Source organism: Moschus berezovskii, chromosome 10 (assembly GCF_049115385.1).
Source record: "Moschus berezovskii isolate FMDL1 chromosome 10, NW_MosBer_1.0, whole genome shotgun sequence".
Classification (NCBI taxonomy): domain Eukaryota; kingdom Metazoa; phylum Chordata; class Mammalia; order Artiodactyla; family Moschidae; genus Moschus; species Moschus berezovskii.
Genome location: NC_142469.1, coordinates 101,867,702 through 101,886,209, shown reverse-complemented (window position 1 = coordinate 101,886,209; position 18,508 = coordinate 101,867,702). Strand labels below are relative to the sequence as shown.

Sequence of the window (18,508 nt, the reverse complement as noted above, 5' to 3'; positions counted from 1 at the left end):
CTTTTAATTTCACGGCTGCAATCACTATCTGCAGTGATTTTGGAGTCCCCCCAAAATAAAGTCTGTCACTGTTTCCATTGTTTCCCCATCTATTTGCCATGAAGTGATGGGACCAGATGCCCTATTTTCCGAATGTTGAGCTTTAAGCCAGCTTTTTCACTCTCCTCTTTCACTTTCATCAAGAGGCTTTTGAGTTCCTCTTCACTTTCTGCCATAAGGGTGGTGTCATCTGCATATCTGAGGTTACTGATATTTCTCCTGGCAATCTTGATTCCAGCTTGTGCTTAACGGTGGTGTAAGAGTCAAACCCAACACTTTCACTGGGGAAGAGTCTCTGTTTTTCATCAGAGTGAGAACCAGGTTGCCAAGGACAACCTTGTTGAATCAGCCTGCCTGCAAGGCCCACACACACAGAAGCAGAGAGACAGAGTTACCAGGCCCACTCCTCACACCTGATATCCCCTGGATGTTCTTGGTTCCATGAGCCACCACAGTCCTTTCACTAACTCCCTAAGCCAATGAAAGTACGTTTACTGTGCCTGCAACCAAACATGTCACAATCAATAACAGCTCATCGTGCGCACCCCTGCAACAACAGCACTCAGCATGGCCACTAGCACCCAGAGACGCCTAACATGTTTTCAAATGAGCGGAATAGAAACTTAGGGTCAAAATATTCTACACGGGCATTTACACACACATACACACACACGTTTTCAAATGAGCAGAATAGAAACTTAGGGTCAAAATATTCTACACAAGAATTTACACACACACACACACACACAATGTCCTTTGTTTTCTTCTCTCTTTTTTCCTGGCCATGTTGCTGCGGTTTGCAGCTCAGTTCCCAAACCAGGGATTGATCCTGGGCCCCGACAGTGAAAGCCCAGGATCCTTACCACTAAACTACCAGGGAACGCCCTACATGGGTATTTTTATCTTTTAAAATTTCAACAGTAAAACAGTCACCACAACTCACTTTCACTAGGAAAAAATATGAAAAGCTCATTTTCCAGACATAATCTATACTGGAAAAGAAGACTTCCATTTATAGTAATAATTATAAGCCCATGGAGCTTAAATGAATTTTATGTTACACAAAAGTCTTGGCATTTCCTTCCAGATTAAGCTAAATCTACGATAACCACTGTTACGTGGCAACATGAATTGCTTCGTACTTTTGATCATTACAAAAGGGACATGGGCTACCTCAAGAGAACATCTGGCTCTGGGTCATGTCTTTGAAAATTTAATTGGTTTTTTTTCCACATAAGAGAAATAAGATAGCTCCTCAACAATAGGGCCAAATGTTCTTAATAAATGTCACACCAAGTGAGAATGGATTTTCTTTTTAATAATTAAATTCCCCATTCTTAAGACATGAAGGAAATCCCATTATACAAGTGAAACAGCAGAACATAAGCTGGGGGGCAGGGGGAACTAATACCGAGTGTGGTTTCAGTATAAATCCATTATCACATTTTGCATTGCTTTTCAAGGCACTGGGATGGATCTGCAAGGATTAGGCAACACGTCCATCCTTTCTGCACCCAACAATGAGTTCTCATGATCTCTGGTCATAGTTATGAAAGGGTACAACCTAGGACCCTAAAACAAAGGCAGGTTACTGGTCTATATGATAATAAACCTGAAACGTTAAGGCCTACCTCAATGATACTAAGTCCCTAGAGTTGAAGGTCCTTCTAAAACTATGCCACGCCAAGAAGAAACACACGATCTTTTATTTTTGAGTGCTAAAGCCAAGTCTCTGTTCCCATGCAGCTTACACTCAAACAGAAATGACAAAATGTCAAATACCAATCAACTTATCAGACCAATACTCTTTTATTTATTATTTCTCTGGCTCTTTTTAAAAAAGATACTTGTTTATTTACTTGGTTGCATCCAGTCTTTAGTTGGAGCATGATGGATCTTTAGTTGCAGTGCCCAGGCTTCTCTCTAGTTGTGGCCCGTGGGCTCCAGAGATCGCAGGCTCAGAGGTTGTGGGGTGTGGGTTCAGTTACCCCTTGGCATGTGGGATCCCAGCTCCCCAACCAGGGAATGAACCCATGTTCCCCGCATTGGAAGGTGGATTTCGAATCACTAGACCACCAGGGAAGTCCCTGAGCAATACCCTTAAAACTAAGAATGTTAAAAAAGAAAATTTTAGAAGGAAGTGAATAATTAAAAAAAGAATAAAGGTCGCAAAAGTGCTTATGGTTTTGGGGACTAGATTACAAGTAGGAAATAAAAGACACTAGAAGACTTTAGAACCTGGAGTTGGGGAAGTTCTCAGAGACCACCTGATTTTCAGATAAAGAAAATTAGAAATCAGAAAGTATTGGCTGCCAGTCACACCTGAGTGACCATGAGCCGGAACAGAACCCAGGGTCCCTCCCACTGCGCCATCCATCAGGGATCACAGAGGGCTTTCAGACCCCAGGCCTCAGCATCTACTCGCTGCTACTCCCTGGCCTGGTTTTCCTTCTTCACTGTAAGGAAAGGAATCACTACAGCATTATTTTCATCGATTTGGTAGCAGAGGGAAGCTGCCCTCTCCAGCCTCTGGACTGTGGAGGGGGCCTCTCACACAAATCTCTACCAAGAAAGGGCTGTGAGGATTGATTTCTGCACACATACACACACCCCCATACATATACAGGTGATCATATCCTAAGCCTCTCCTCAGGGGGGATCACAAAGGATGGCTAAGAAATGTCACAGCCATAACTGCTCTCCGGGGAACCTTGCCCTGTGCTAAGACAGACAGAGCTCTAAGACGTAGAGGAGACTTGGCAATACACCCTATGAAATCAGGAAGAAACCACCTTAAACAAAATGACCCACTTAACAGATAAGAATCTCAGAAACAGTAGATTGGTCTTAGGATCTAACTCAAAACAGAGGAAGAACACAAAGAGTTTTTGAAAATAAGTGACAGTCTCAATTCTGTCAATGACTAAAATTCTAACTTATCCCGAACGGTTCTCTCTGTTCTTTAGCGTATCTATTTGTAGAAGGAGTTCAAAACCCAACTGCCTGTGAAGTCTGAGAGCTCATAATTTCCCATTTGTCCTGCTGCAAGGAAGCCATGGATGACAGAGTGCACAGCAAGGACAAAGTATGCGCTGATTTCTTCTGTAACAGCAGTACTCTGTGACGGGTCTTCATGAACCTAAAGAAAACATGGGTGAATTTCTCTACAACCGAGGTATATAAAAAGGCTTTCTAACTAATGACTCAAAAATCCAGATGCAATAAAAGATCAATAAATTCGACCAGGTAACATTTTTTAAACTTCTGTATGACAAAAAATATAATAAGAAAAGTTAAAAAGACCAACAACAAACTGGGCAAAATGTTTGCAATATATATTACAAAAAAAGACTAATATCCCCAGTACACAAAGACCTTTTAAAATTTAAAGACAGCAGAGTGATCAAAAATCCTATAGAAAAATGGACACTGTGACTAGACAACTATAAGACATAAAAATGGCCTATAGATATTTTAAAAGATGTCTGACTTCACTCATAACAAAGGATATCAGATCAAAACTACACTGAGTTACCACTTCTCCCCTAGCAGATTAGCACAAGTTTCAATGAAGCTGTGGGAGAAAGGGGTCTTTTCCTATATTGCTGCTGGGAATGCAAAATGGTTCAAACACCACAGGAGGGAGACTGGCAACATCTAATGACTTACGTTTTCACACTTCAAAGCGGCAATCCCACTTCTGAGGACTTATCCTGAAGATACACCTCCAACAATATGAAAATACACATGCGCAAGTTATTTACTGCAGCATTAGTTACAATTACAAACTACAGAAAACTCTCTGAACACGCAAACTTGGACACTGTTCAAATAAACTCTGGTACACAGACACAATGGAGCACCTTTGGGACAGTCTGCACGAGCTGACATGGAGCCACTTCTAGATGCTGGTAAGCAGAAACGCAAAGGTACCAAAGAGCACAAATTCACACCTAACACTAATCCAATACTGCCAATCCTATCTCAATAAAACAGAGAATAAAACGAATATATAACATGCTCTTTTGTCACAGAAAGAAGAGACAAGAAGGAAACATTATAAATATATACAGACACACATACACACAAGCTTATTTTTAGGTAAGATAAGAGAAAAACAAAGTAAAAAAGAATGAAGTGTCTGTAAGTCAGACAGAGGGAGTGGACAGGATAAGGGAAGGAGTGCAGTTCTCCGGGTAGACGTTCTTATGTGGTTTTCACCTTTGAATGCATATTAATATTCTACATATTCAAAACATAAAATCAATAAGCATGGAAAGAGGAAAAACTCCAAAAACCAAAGTAAAACTGAAACAAACCCAACTGTGCTTCAAATAAATTACCCACACTGAAGAAGAGCAGAGGAGAATTAATCCAAGCAATTAAGAACATTTACACTTCAGTATGCACACCGGGTGTGGGAGGTGGGGACTTGGAACTATTACCATAAAAAATGGCTCAAGCAAAGAACATTAATGGGTGAGAAATCCATGGAGAAAATTCTGATAAGGAACAGGCTATTCGCGTGGTTTTAAAGATCCTCCCATAAAACACTTGTCAAATACAAGGGAAAAACACAGTAACCACACAGTAAGAGAAGCTGGACAACACTTGGGCCAGGTGAGCAAAATTAACATCAGCAATGAGGGGCAGACAGATACCACATACCATGAGCCTCCACCAGTAGCACTTATAAGTCATTCAGCTACAGACAATTAACCTGGATTTTAAAACCCCAAATGCAGAGAGAGGGGGAAGGAGATTCTTCTAAAATGTCAGTGACATGGAAAAAAGAAAAACTCAAGAACTGTTCCGGATTAAAGGGGTCTAAACATACATAATGGGGGCTTCCCTGGTGGCTCAGACAGTCAAGAATCTGCCTGCAATGTGGGTTTGATCCAATCTGTGAGTCTAAACTAGATTCTGTACTAGAGAAAAAATTCTGACGGAAGGGGAATAAAAACAATATATTAACACACCGAATCAATGTCAAATCTCCTGAAAGTGGTAACTGTACCACTGTAGTTATGTGAGAGAATGTCCTTATTCTTAGAATTCATACACTGAAATATATCAGGGTAAAAGATCAAGAAATATGTTCTCAAACAGTTTGGGAGGGGAAATACACAAACACGACACACAAGCAAGCACAAGTTAACAACAGGTCAAACAGAAAAGACTGAGTTTAACTTTTGTGCAACTTTTATGTATGTTTGAAATTATTTCCAAATGGAAAGGTTTTAAAATGCCTTTTATCCATGGTTCTAAGTCATACATTAATAAGCTCTCCGGGGTAGACATGCAGCCCTGCCACAGTTACCATCCAAAACAATGCAGCTCAACATGGTAGCCGTGAGCCACATGTGGCAACTGAGCACTTGAGATGTGGCTAATTCAAATTGAGAAGTGCCAAATGTCAAAGATGGAATATGAAAAAGAAGATAAATTACCCCATTAGTAGTTTTTATACTGATTCAGTTTTTATACTGAAATCATATTTTAGACATACTGAACACATAAAATGTATTATTAAAATTAATTTCCTTTTTTTACTTTATATTGTAGCTACTAGGAAATTTCAAATTATGCATGTGCCTCATGTTATATTTCCTTACAGTACTGATCTAATATGTAATGAATTTTTTAATTTTAAAGAGGAGTTGATCTTCTAAACAAGTATTTGTTACCTGAGAAAAATGTCAATTAATATTACAGATTCTGACTTCCCTAAGGTGCTTTTGATCTTGGAAATAAAGTAATTAGGCTTTTTTAAGATTCATGGGGTCGCGGAGAGTCGGACACGACTGAGCGACTGAACTGAACTGAACTGAACTGAAGGTTTAATTAAGGGAAAAGAAATATTTAAGGCCTTGGAGAGAAGAGCTCTTTGGTCATGTTGCTTAAGTAATTCTCTAATTAGCCACAAATCCCATCTGTGGTAAATTTCCTGAAGAGGGGAAAAAATAAAATCCCCAAATAGTGAAAATATCAAGAGAATGGTGAGACAACAGAAAGGCTTCTACACTTCTGCTTTCTAACTCTGTATGAATAAAAGTACTCTCCCAAGTCGTAACAGTTAACTTGCACGTTATGAACAGGGGCTTCCCTGGGGGCTCAGCAGTAAAGCAACCACCCGCAATGTAAGAGATGCAGGCTCGCTCTCCGGATCAGGAAAATCCTCTGAGGGAGGAAATGGCAGCCCGCTCCAGCATTTTTGCCAGGGAAATCCCATGGACAGAGGAGCCTGGGGGGCTACAATTCATGGAGTCTCAAGAGTGGACACAACTTAGCAACTAAACCACCATCGAATAAACAAAACCTTTAAACATTTACTTCTGATACTAAGAAGTTTACAAAATAAACTTAACTGACAAGAATGTTATTTTCAAGGTTATTTATTTTTCTATTTTAACCTTCTGATTAACAAACTCTTCCTTAACTCTAAAGGTATAAGAAGGAAATAAAAGAGAAGCACTGAGCTAAGACAGACAAAATTTGCTTTCGCTTGAAACACTGTTTTAGGGATTATACACAGGGAGGAGAAAGGAAGGCTGGACATGAGTTTAGACAGAATTATTTCAGGAAAACTAAAGGTCCCTGGGACAGAGACAGTTTCTTTCCTCTATATTTTATTTGACCAAATCTAACTAGGCTAAGTGAAGAAAACAAATGTCAGTAAGAATTCTACACAAAAGCAACAGTTAGGAAGAGAAACCAAATGTAGGTTGCCAGGAGGTTGATTAAAAAACCCCAGCAGGACAGTCTTGAACAACGTGCATAGGCGGATTTGTTTTGGAAGTTTTCAGTCAAGCATGTGGATGGAGCCGGCTTCCCAGGTGGCTCAGTGGTAAAGAATCTGCCTGCCAGTGCAGGAGTTGCAGGAAACGAGGGTTAGATCTCTGGGTTGGGAAGATCCCTTGGAGAAGAACATGGCAACACACTCCAGTATTCTTTCCTAGAGGAAGAATTCCTGAAGGAAATCCCATGGACAGAGGAGCCTGGTGGGCTATAGTCAGAGACGTCTCAGTCGGAGACGACTGAACACACATGGATGGAGCCGATTAGAAACATCAAATGGACGCACAGCACAGGTTCCCAGGCTCTCTCTCCTGACCTGTACCCCACCCACCCACCCCAGGCCACATCCCAGAGAGATGACTTTGATCAACACTAGACAAAAATCTCCTACAGAATGTGATACCTGCTGCCAGGGCACATGGATCCATTCCTGCGTTGTCCCGTTGACTTGGACAGCAGCCAACAGGATGGACGAGCTCTGCTTGAGACAAAGTCAAGGATGCCTTCCAGATATGGAACCTCACACAGGTGAGGTGCCCAAAGTCCCAGAATCCCACACCTGTACTAAAACTGTTGCCACAAGCTCGGCCTCCCCCACCCCTCAGCTGGGGTATCTCCCATCCTGTTCCTAACCCCTCAACCTGCCCCCACCTCACATTCCATTCCCATATTCCACAATCATGAGGCCAACTCACGCAATCTCATCCAAGAAGCTGTGGCTCCACTGTTCCAGCTTCAGAAGGAAATGCAGATGGATAAGACATCCGAGGATGATGATCTAACAATATTAAACAAGAACTAAAACTAGAGCTCTTTTAGGTGCACTGTCTGTGGGTCACATCTACTGGTGATAGGTGGTGTGTCCCCTTGGAGAATGAACAACACAGCACACAGAAGGTACACACATGTCCCAAACCACGAAGAAAGGGGCTCAGCTTAAACCCAAGTTGTCTGTCTTGAGAATCCATAGGTTCAGCTACTAATAAATCATGAACACAGATTCCCAAGATTTACACAAACATTTCTTCCCCAGACTTCAATAATAATCTCATTCTTGTTTGCTCTCACTTTCACATGATAAAGCTTGCAGCTGCTTCCCTAGGAGGCTGTTACCAAAAAAATTACTGTCTTGTACCCACATCCTTTTCTCATCCTCTTCAGCACATATACACTCAAAGGATAGTTTCCCATGTGTCTACATTACTTTCAGGCATGATCACTTATTCCTATTGAGAAAAAGAAAAAAAAAAGACAAACCAAATTGCTAAAGGAAAAAATGAGCAATGCCATTATTTTGACAAATTCTATTTTCTTAACAAAATATATTATATTCTGGGTTTTGTCTAGGGAAAATAAATCTGTATCTTATGTCTTTAAGAATCTTTAAAAAATATGTCAAAATAAAAATGATCCTAATCCATTTCTTAGAAATCATTTTCAAACAAGGAGCATGAAAACACACACAGAAGCCCAGACCACGGCACATGAAGACATAAAGTGGAGGAGGGTGGCAACTGGCTTCACAGAACAGAGTGCCTGCAGAGAGGCCCCAGGAGAAGGAGGCCTGGGGAGGCTCAGGGACGAGGCTCAGACACCACGAAAGGAGGGGAGCTGGTGCGGCGGACACCAGAGGGCTCAGATGAGCACCTGCGCAGCCAGATGATGCTCCCCTCCTCAGGGTCAGCAGAGATGTCCCCAGGCACTTCTCACCCGCTGTGTTGGAAACAGAAGGCAGAGTGAACCACAGAAACCAGTCTTGAAACCACTGAGCACGGTGAAGACAATAAGGACTGAAAATAAGGGTCATCTTCTGAGAGGTTAAGAGTGTAGAGTCTGAGGGGCTCCGGCTCCGTCTCAGCTCCATCACTTAGCACAGGTGCGTCATTGCAGGTGAGCTGCTCAAGGCCCTCATCTGTACCTCGGTTTCCTCATCTAGAAGATGACGGTAACAGCAGGTTCAAAGTCCTAGAGCTGATGCCAGGATGAAATGGTGCCAGCACAGAGCACACACTCAAATACTAGCTCCTCTTAGTAGATATGTCATGCAGTACTTTTAGGAAAGAGGATAACTAAAGTACACTGGATATAAACTCTTTAGAATAGTTAAACAATACTGGAGAAACCAAACATACCCTGTTAAGCACAGCCCTCCACAATGGGTTAACAACAGAGTTCAAGTCAAAAGATCTGTGAGAAGGCTTGTCCAGCCTGATGGCAAAGGAGAGAGGAAGGCATGGCTTACACATCACAAGGACGTCGAAGACACTGCGAGGCCTTGCTGACAAATGGGAACAAGGAAAGGAAGGACAGGGAGGCGCTGTGCTAGACGTGTGACTCCCTGGCTGGCCATGGGGCCATCTCCTGAGATGGAGAAGACAGATGGTGAGTTAGTTTTGGCAGCTGACGGGGCGGTGGGAAAAGAGGCTCTCAGAGAGGACTTGGTGTTTGAGAAGCTGAATAACTGATGTCCAATTCTGTATCTCAGACAACAAACTGAAGAACAGAATCTGGAACTTCTCAGAAGGAGATGCAGGTGGAAGACATAATTTTGACAATCGTCAGTGTACAGGTAGATCTGGCACCTGCCAACCTAGAGAGATGATCTAGAATTCAGGGGTATGCCTGGGGCCCTCCAACACTGAAAGACCAGGCGAAAAAAGGCAGAGCCAGCAAAGAAGGGTAGAAAGCAGAGACCAGAAAGATAAGAAGAAGATCAGGAGAGCCTGGAGTCCTGGGAAGCTTCCAAGAGAGCGCAGACAATAAAGTAGCCTACAGGTTCAGCAACGTGGTGTCATTGGGAACATGACCATCTCAGTGGAGCGGTGTGGAAAGAAGCCCCACTGAAGCAGGCTGACGAGTTAGAGGAAATTAAAATGAATGAATGATATTTGAAATAGTGGGAGGTGAGGAAATTAAGACCACGAGAACATACCATCTTCAGTAAGTTTTACCAACCCACACAAGCAGGTAACTAATAAAGCCTTACCAGTGCAAGCACACAAGTCTGTTCGGTGTACAGTGAAGAGCCTGGGGTGGGGAGTGGGGCATGTGGAGGGCAGAGAGTCAGAAAAAGCTTCTAGGAGAAAAAGTAACAAGACCCAAGAACCCAGGAAACACTGTTCTCACAGTGGATGTATTCCTATAAGGAAACTAATCCCACCAAGCATGCACAAATGCCTGTCCACTCTCAAGTGAAGAAAATCTCATTAAATAAAACATAAGTAACTAACTTGCATGACATCAATAATAACTGCAAGAAATTGTTTTCCTGGAATAAAAATTCCCAAGTGTTTCAGTTGTGAAATCAGCCAACAACTAGATCTGACGTCTGCAGTCTAGTTATCCCATGGCCAGAAAGAAGAGTAAAATCCCGCCGCAGCCCTTCACTAGAGTCTTCAGGGTGTCTGTGTGCCAGGGCGGGCACAAGGGGACTTTGCTCCTTGTGTGGAAGGGCAGTGAAGATAAGGGAAATGAGCAATGGACAGAGATGACCGAAATGTCATCCTTCCTGAAAATGAAAAAAGAGAGAAGCCTTTGGAGGTTGCCTTCCATGATTCCCTTAAAGAAAAATACAGGTCCATAATCATTTCCTCAAAATGACTGAGTAAATCATTGCAGTACTCAGCTGCAGTGAATAATCCTTGCAGCTTAGGTAGGTTTTGAAATTCAGAGTTTCTGAAATTTTAGATGCTGAAAACAGCAGACACCATCAATATATGACAACCCCAGCAGGGTCTGGGTAGCACCTATAATAAAATAAACTGTTTCTGCAGCTGACGTGATGGGGTGGTGACAATAAAAAGTCTCACATCAGTTCAGGTCTTGCCTGAAAAATCTTTTCCTTTTCAGAACCCTGAGACTTCACAACTGTGGATTAAGGACTGAGAACTCACACATAACACAAGTTTTAAGAAAATAAAGATATGCTGAAGGAGAGTGGCAGAGCTCTGGGGTCCAATTCCAGCTATCCTCCACACAAGCTGTATGAACCAAGGCAAAGCAGCTAACGTCCATAAACCTTAGCTTTCTGATATGTAAAAGAGGAATGACAGTATCTCCCCCTCAGTCTGCTGTGCACATCCATGGCGAACTGAGGTTGGAAGGCAGCTGGAACCAAGTCTGGCCCTGGGCAGTGGGATGACTCACCACAGCAGTCTGCCCATGACCTCTCCAGTTTTAGCACTGGGAGCCTCACATGCTGGGAAACCAGGATGGCTGGTCACCCTACTTGGCAGGCGCCCAAAAAATAGAAACTATACTAACATCAGGAACACAAAGTAGCATAGGGAACTATATTCAGCATCTTCTTTTTTTTCCCATATATATTCCAAGATATATTCAGTATCTTATAATAAATCATAATGGAAAATAAATGAAAAAGTATTACATATATGGATAACTGAACCACTGTGCTGTACACTAGAAACTAATACATTATAAATCAACTGTACTTCAATTTGTTTAAAAAAACAGAAATGAAAAATAAAATTACAAAATGGAAAAATCACACGAAATAGTTTCAATGGTGAAATATGCATGCCACTGGGAATTATTATCACCTCTCTGATGGTAGAAAGAACTTTAAGCAGCAGCCCCTGGTGTGTACACCCTGGATGACGCCCACACACAGAGATGAGCCCTTTCCAGAGGTGCAGAGTCAGACTCGGAGCTACAGCAGATGCTCTCTTCCCGGCCGTGGAGATACAGGTGGCCATGCTGTGGAGAGGGCCACAGGAAGGAGCCTGGGCAGCTCTTGGGGCTGAGGGCCTCAGTCCTGCAACTGCAAGGAACTCATTTCTGTCAACAGAAATGAACAAGTCTGAGGGCTACCCCAGCCTCAGAAAAGCTCACAGTCCTTACTGCCATCCTAGTTCCCACCCTTGAGACCCCACACAGAGGACCCAGCCAGGACTGCAGACCGACCGACTGTGAGATAAGAAGTGGGTGCTGGGAGCTACTAAGTCTGTGGTAATTTGTTATGCAAAATCTAAAATACGTTTTCTAAGAGAGCATCCAGTTCAAAATTACAGGAGTGTGTGTGTATGTGTGTGTGAAGAACACAAGTATCTGTCTATAAATAGAAATTCCTTGCATAAAATCGCCTTTTTAATATGAAAAATTCAAATTCAAATTAAGTTTCTTACACAGCTGACACTTTTCATACACTGACTATAGCGGTATAAACTGGCACAATCACTTTGGAAAATCGTTCCGGGCAATTCCTACTAAAGCTAAATGAATGCCCATCCTACGGCCCAGAAACCCGTCAAGAGTGCACAGATCCACAAGAAGGCACACACACGAGTGGTAATAGTGCAGCCAGAAACTGGAAGCATTCCAAATGCCCACCAGCAGAATGGACAGACTGTGGTGCCCTCCTCCAGGGGGAGACTGAAGAACGCATAAGAGCTCACTCGTAGCACACAACAGGGATGTACCTCACAGACACCGTGGTCAGTGAGAGAAGCCAGACGCAGACAGTCAAATGAATGATTCCACTCACAGCAAGTTCAAGCACAGGCGCAACCAGTCTATGATGACAGAAGCCAGAATCTCAGTCCTCGCAGTGGGGTGCAGGGCCTGGGAGAGGTCTCAGGAATGCCCTGCACCCCAATCTGGGTGATGGTGACACTTCAGCTTGCATATGTAAATAATCACCGAGATGGACACTTAAGGTTAATGCACTTTTACCACATGCTAGCCACAGGACTGGAAAAGGTCAGTCTTCATTCCAATCCCAAAGAAAGGCAATGCCAAAGAATGCTCAAACTACCGCACAATTGCACTCATCTCACATGCTAGTAAAGTCATGCTCAAAATTCTCCAAGCCAGGCTTCAGCAATATGTGAACCGTGAACTTCCAGATGTTCAAGCTGGTTTTAGAAAAGGCAAAGGAACCAGAGATCAAACTGCCAACATCTGCCAGATCATCGAAAATGCAAGAGCATTCCAGAAAAACATCTATTTCTGCTTTATTGACTATGCCACAGCCTTTGACTGTGTGGATCACAATAAACTGTGGAAAATTCTGAAAGGGATGGGGATACCAGACCACCTGACCTGCCTCATGAGAAATCTCTATGCAGATCAGAAAGCAACAGTTAGAACTGGACATGGAACAACAGACTGGTTCCAAATAGGAAAAGGAGTATGTCAAACTGTGTACTGTCACCCTGCTTATTTAACTTATATGCAGAGTACATCATGAGGAACGCTGGGCTGGAGGAAGCACAAGCTGGAATCAAGATTGCCAGGAGAAATATCAATAACCTCAGATATGCAGATAACACCACCCTTATGGCAGAAAGTGAAGAGGAACTAAAAAGCCTCTTGATTGAAAGTGAAAGAGGAGAGTGAAAAAGGTGGCTTTAAAGCTCAACTTTCAGAAAACTAAGATCATGGCATCTGGTCCCATCACTTCATGGCAAATAGATGGGGAAACAGTGGCTGACTTTATTTTTCTGGGCTCCAAAATCACTGCAGATGGTGATTGCGGCCATGAAATTAAAAGACGCTTGCTCCTTGGAAGGAAAGTTATGACCAACCTAGATAGCATATTAAAAAGCAGAGACGTTACTTTGCCAACCAAGGTCCATCTAGTCAAGGTTATGGTTTTTCCAGTGGTCATGTATGGATATGAGAGTTGGACTGTAAAGAAAGCTGAGCACCAAAGAATTGATGCTTTTGAACTATGGTGTTGGAGAAGACTCTTGAGAGTCCCTTGGACTGCAAGGAGATCCAACTAGTCCATCGTAAAGGAGATCAGTCCTGGGTGTTCACTGGAAGGACTGATGTTGAAGGTGAAACTCCAATACTCTGGCCACCTCATGTGGAGAGCTGACTTATCTGAAAAGACCCTGATGCTGGGAAAGACTGAGGGCCAGAGGAGAAGGGGACGACAGACGATGAGATGGTTGGATGGCATTAGCGACTTGATGGACATGAGTTTGAGTGAACTCCGGGAGTTGGTAATGGACAGGGAGGCCTGGCATGCTGCGGTTCATGGGGTCACAAAGAGTTGGACATGACTCAGTGACTGAACTGAACTGACCCTTCAAAAATATTCTTCCCCTTCAGAACTATCTAAAACCACCTAATGACAACATAAGGTGGATTCCTCATAAGAAATTAGTGGACAGGGCAGCATGAATACAGTTAACAGGCCATGTAAGTACACTTCTTTAAAATACACTGCTCACTAAATGCTGGTTGAAGCAATTTCAAATATAATGACCACATTTATGTTATCAGAAGCCCAAAGGACTCTATCTATACACAGGTATACACAGCATAATGTCCTCAATATACTGTACCCAGATGTGAAAAATCGTGGCTCTTGTCCCATTAATTACTCCCTTCATTTCTGTCCAGTTAGTTCTTTTGTCTGCCTCTGACACAAGCATACACGCTAGGTGTGAGGCCACCAAGCACGCAGATGTGAACTGTGCATGACGGAAACAGCACCATGGCCATGGTCTGCACGGCCCGTCTGACCCCAGGGTAGGGACTCTGCCTGGATACAGAGCAGGACCACAAGGCTCAGAGCATGACAAGCAGGTTAGGAGCATCTCATCCAATCTCACACCTGGTCAGATCGCCGCCCTGGGGTCCCTGCCAGGGGGCAGCCCACCAACCATGGCGTAAGGAGAACAAGGGATGCTGGAGAGGTGACACAGACCATCGGGAACTGGGTCTCCCTAGGAACACACACAGAAGACGGGGTTCACGTCTGAGAAGTCTCCCCTGGCAGCAAGTCTGAGGACCTGGAGTCCATGCCGGGTGGGGCTCACAAACACCGTCCGTGACCAGACCGAAAGCAAAACAGAAGCCCACTCACCTCGCTGTTGTGGCCCCGCAGGTTGAAGTTGATTCTCTGCGGAGTATTTCTGTCCCGGCGGCAGTGGCTGGAGGTGAAGGTCACCCCGACGACACCGCGCCCATTGCCCGTGGCCAGCCAGCCCTCCTCATAGTAGCGCCTGCGGCACACGGGCTTCTCCTTCTCACTCTTGGGGACGCGGCCCTTCCAGGACAGGCAAAGGATGTTGGAGTCGCTGCACAGGACAGGCCCATGCTCCACCGCTGCATACATACTTTTTTTGGAAGAACCGTTTTACTTAAAGAGCAAGGCTGAATGCGAAAAATTTAAACCAACTGCTCTCACTGACTAGTGTTATTTCCGTGGTTGGCTTGCGCTGCTTTGCCCGACCCCCTTTAATTGAAACTGACCTGGTTCTAACTAGAAGGTCGGTATTTTATAAAGCTCCACCAAATGCATAGTGAAAAATTCCTCTATAAAAGATGATGACAGTCTGCTAAGAAAAGATAACGCTTAAAAAAAAAATGTGGGGTCCATTTTTATTTTCAAGTCCTTAGAGGAAGAGCTGGGTGACCCTTTGGAGAAAGAGCATCGTTGACAAGTGGTGATAAAGAAACCGGGTGTTCTTTTCACTTGGTTCTTCTTCTTCAGCCTGAGACTCCAGTTTAGCGTAATGTGATTCCAGACACAAAGGGCTGCAAATACATAGATTTCAAGTAACTTAAGGCTTTAAGAATCCCTTGAGCTGGAGCGTCCCCTTCAAAAGTTTAGATACAGAGGCAGAAAACATGGGATCATCTTCCTTCTGAAGCCACCCTTGGGCTTGATTTCTCAGCTAGACAAATTTCTGCTGCTAAAGCTGAAGAAGATTGCATAAAGGGAAAAAAAGGCACACAAACCATGCAAAACAGACCAGAGTTTGTGCAGACAGCAGTCCAAATTTTAGGAGAAAAAAAAAACTCTTTCCTCGCTGTTCAGAGCCAGAAACCTCCAACTTCAGAGCCCAACCAGGCTTCCCAGCAGGTGGCTGTGTCCCCAGGGAGGGCCGCGAAACAGGCTGATGCAGCCCTGGGGGCCACAGAGGCAGGCGAGGAAGCCCCTGCCCCCAGCAGAGCCAGGAGGTGCCAGGGCTCTAGGGGAGTGGGGGCCTCCACGAATCTAAACGCGCAAGCTGACAGAGGGGAGCCCAGGGCTGCAGGAGGTCTGTGTCCTCCCTCCCCTAGTCACTCCTCCCTTCTCTGCTCCTCAGGGTGACGTGCTTTTCCATCTTGAAGGGAAAGACTAATCCCAGAATTAAGTCCATGAACTGGTACCCCTCTTACATACAAGTATGCCTGGACTCAACAGGGGAGAGAACCCCTTAAAATGGAAACACAGGCAAGACTTGGGTTCTTTTCTCACTGTCTCCCTGAAGAATGACCGTGCTGTCTGAAGGGCACTCTCCTGACCACCTTCAGAGACTGTCTCCAAATACCCCAGGTACAGTCCAAGAAAAGAAGCTTTACAAGGATGCACCTTGATAATTATTTTGTGATTAGCAGATTCAATTGCTACCTTAAGGAACTATTCTACAGATACAGGCAAGGAAAAGGGAAATAATAAATTAAAATTTCTGGATTCTTTTCAGTTAACTGAAAAAAAGGCAAAGGAATCAGTTTGTTGTTCAAACTTGCCCCATCACACACTAGCTGGCTTTCCTCCAGTCATAAACACACAGTGAGAGCCACCCTTCAGTCCTGAATTTTAACGTCTGTCCAAATCACCAGACCCACTGAAAAATAAAGTGCAAAAAGCACACACACTCCCACCTGCAAGGCTTGAAATCACACTTCCCCCTCAGTCACCTTCTCACTTAGTTCCTTCTTTAACTGGAGAAGTATTTTTGAGGCTCGATCTGTGCAAGCTTTTTTTTCTCTTCTTTTTGCAAACTTTCTTTACCCGTGAAGACCATATGGAAAACTGGCCGTTAGTGATGTATTTCTCTCCCCGGGCTCCCAAGCCCAGTGGTGTCAAGTTGCTCCATCTGATTCTTAAATTAATTTTCATCAGTTGTAAAACTCTTCAAGACAGCACAAGAATGAGCCTGTCTTCTCGTGTAAATGTGTATGTATAGAAAAAAAGTTTTAAATATACACAGACACACACTCTTCAAATGGCACACAAAATGTCTGTTTTCCCAGTTGTTTCACGAACCATCAGATTAATCACAGATTGAAGGCCCTGGAGTCTGACAAATCTGTAAGACAAAATGGGACACACAAAAAAAGGATTAAAAATAATAAAGAATAAAGGTTTTAACACACTTTTACTGATAAACATATGAACATAATATAATAACATAATAATCGCTGTAACTGAAATCAGACCCCTCTGGACACAGACATATACCAAATGGAGCTACAGACCGGTAAGATTTCAATAGTAAAAGAGCACTCCACACCGACTCACAGGCAACATGCACCATAAGGAGCTGGATGCCACGTGCCATTTACTAAGCTTGCCAGCAGCTGTGCAGGGTGAGTGAAACAACACTGCACTGTCCCTTTTAAGACCAGGAGCCCTGAATGTGCGCACTTTCTGGCCAGAGGTCACCATCCTGAGCTAAGCGACATCCTCAAAAAAGAGATGGAAGAGGCTCCAGCAAGTTATCTGAAGGGATGCTTCACTTTCAGTAAAAGCTCTTCCCTGAAGACACAAGGCAGTGAGAGCCTTTAAAACTCTCCATTCTTACTGCCAGCAGGTCACAGAGCAAAGCCCAGCTGTCTTCTCAGTTTCTACATCGTCTACTAATAATAAAGTTCCAGAGAATCTATCTCCAGCAAACCCATTCCTTCCTGCTGCCTTTGGTCCGGCCCCACATCACATCCACAGAAACACTGGATGACTTGCTCCCTAACATCCCCCTGTCCCACCTTCCAGAGAACCCTCAGAGTGATCTTTCTAAAACTCAAGGCTGCTCAAAGAGCCTGGACTGTTCTCTCACCTCCCCTGCACCAGGCCATCCCCCAGAGAGCTAGCTGAAATGGACAGCCCAGCCCCACCCCACTCCCATACCTGACACTGGACCTGGATATCTGCATCTTTAACAAGTTCCCAAGAGACGCTGACTCTGCTGGTCTGGAACCAGCTTTCAGAGCCACTGGCCTATGAGGTCAAATCCCAGCAGGACCCTTCATGATCTGATTGCACGTGCCCTCCTCTGCGACAGCCCCCGCATCCGGCCTGTGTTCGGCCCTCACCCTCTGGCCACTCCCTGGACTGTGTCCCCTCTCCTTGTTGTTGCCATGGCCTGTGCTCCTTTCCCAAGCCAGGCCCACATCTCCTTTAACACCTATTACACAGCACCTTTCCTGGGAAGCTTCCCAGAGACCCTGCGCTAACCCGCCAACAGCCTTCATCTTGCTTCATCCTGACTCTCTTCCCAGCGCTCCCAGAGGCTGGGAACCTACCCTTCTCGTCCCTGACACAGAACTTAGCACAAAGAAGTTACTCAATGGAAGTTTCTAAGAGGATGCAGGCCAAGGCAAGGCAGAAGCTACAAATAACTTCCTTGAGATAGATACCCCAATTCAAATGAGTCACAGTACATATACTTCCTTTGTGTGCAAAACCAAAACAATTCAATTCAATTCTCTCAGGAAGCCTCAGTACCTGAGGGGGGAAAAAGTAAAAAACAAATGCTATCAAATTCAAATGAATGCTATGTTCTTCCTCCAGAAATTCGAACACCATGGTACAATATTCACTTAGTCCCTACCCCTGGCCTGCAGACAAGCACCAGAGGGGAAAAGCAAAAGCAACTTCTCAAGACCCAGCAATATGTACACAGGGTTTAAACGTCTTAAGAGCATAACC

At 44.0% G+C, this 18,508-nt stretch overlaps 1 protein-coding gene across 2 annotated transcripts in view; it reads right to left on the bottom strand.

Moving 5' to 3' along the window:
* Nucleotides 1–18,508, bottom strand: part of TULP4 (TUB like protein 4) — a 192,626-nt gene that overhangs the window by 122,489 nt on the left and 51,629 nt on the right. For both annotated transcript variants that reach the window (XM_055433075.2, XM_055433076.2), the window contains exon 2: nt 14,675–16,889. In XM_055433075.2, the coding sequence (XP_055289050.2) occupies nt 14,675–14,926 (252 nt within the window). In that variant the 5' untranslated portion in view covers nt 14,927–16,889. The remainder of the gene's footprint in view (nt 1–14,674; nt 16,890–18,508) is intronic.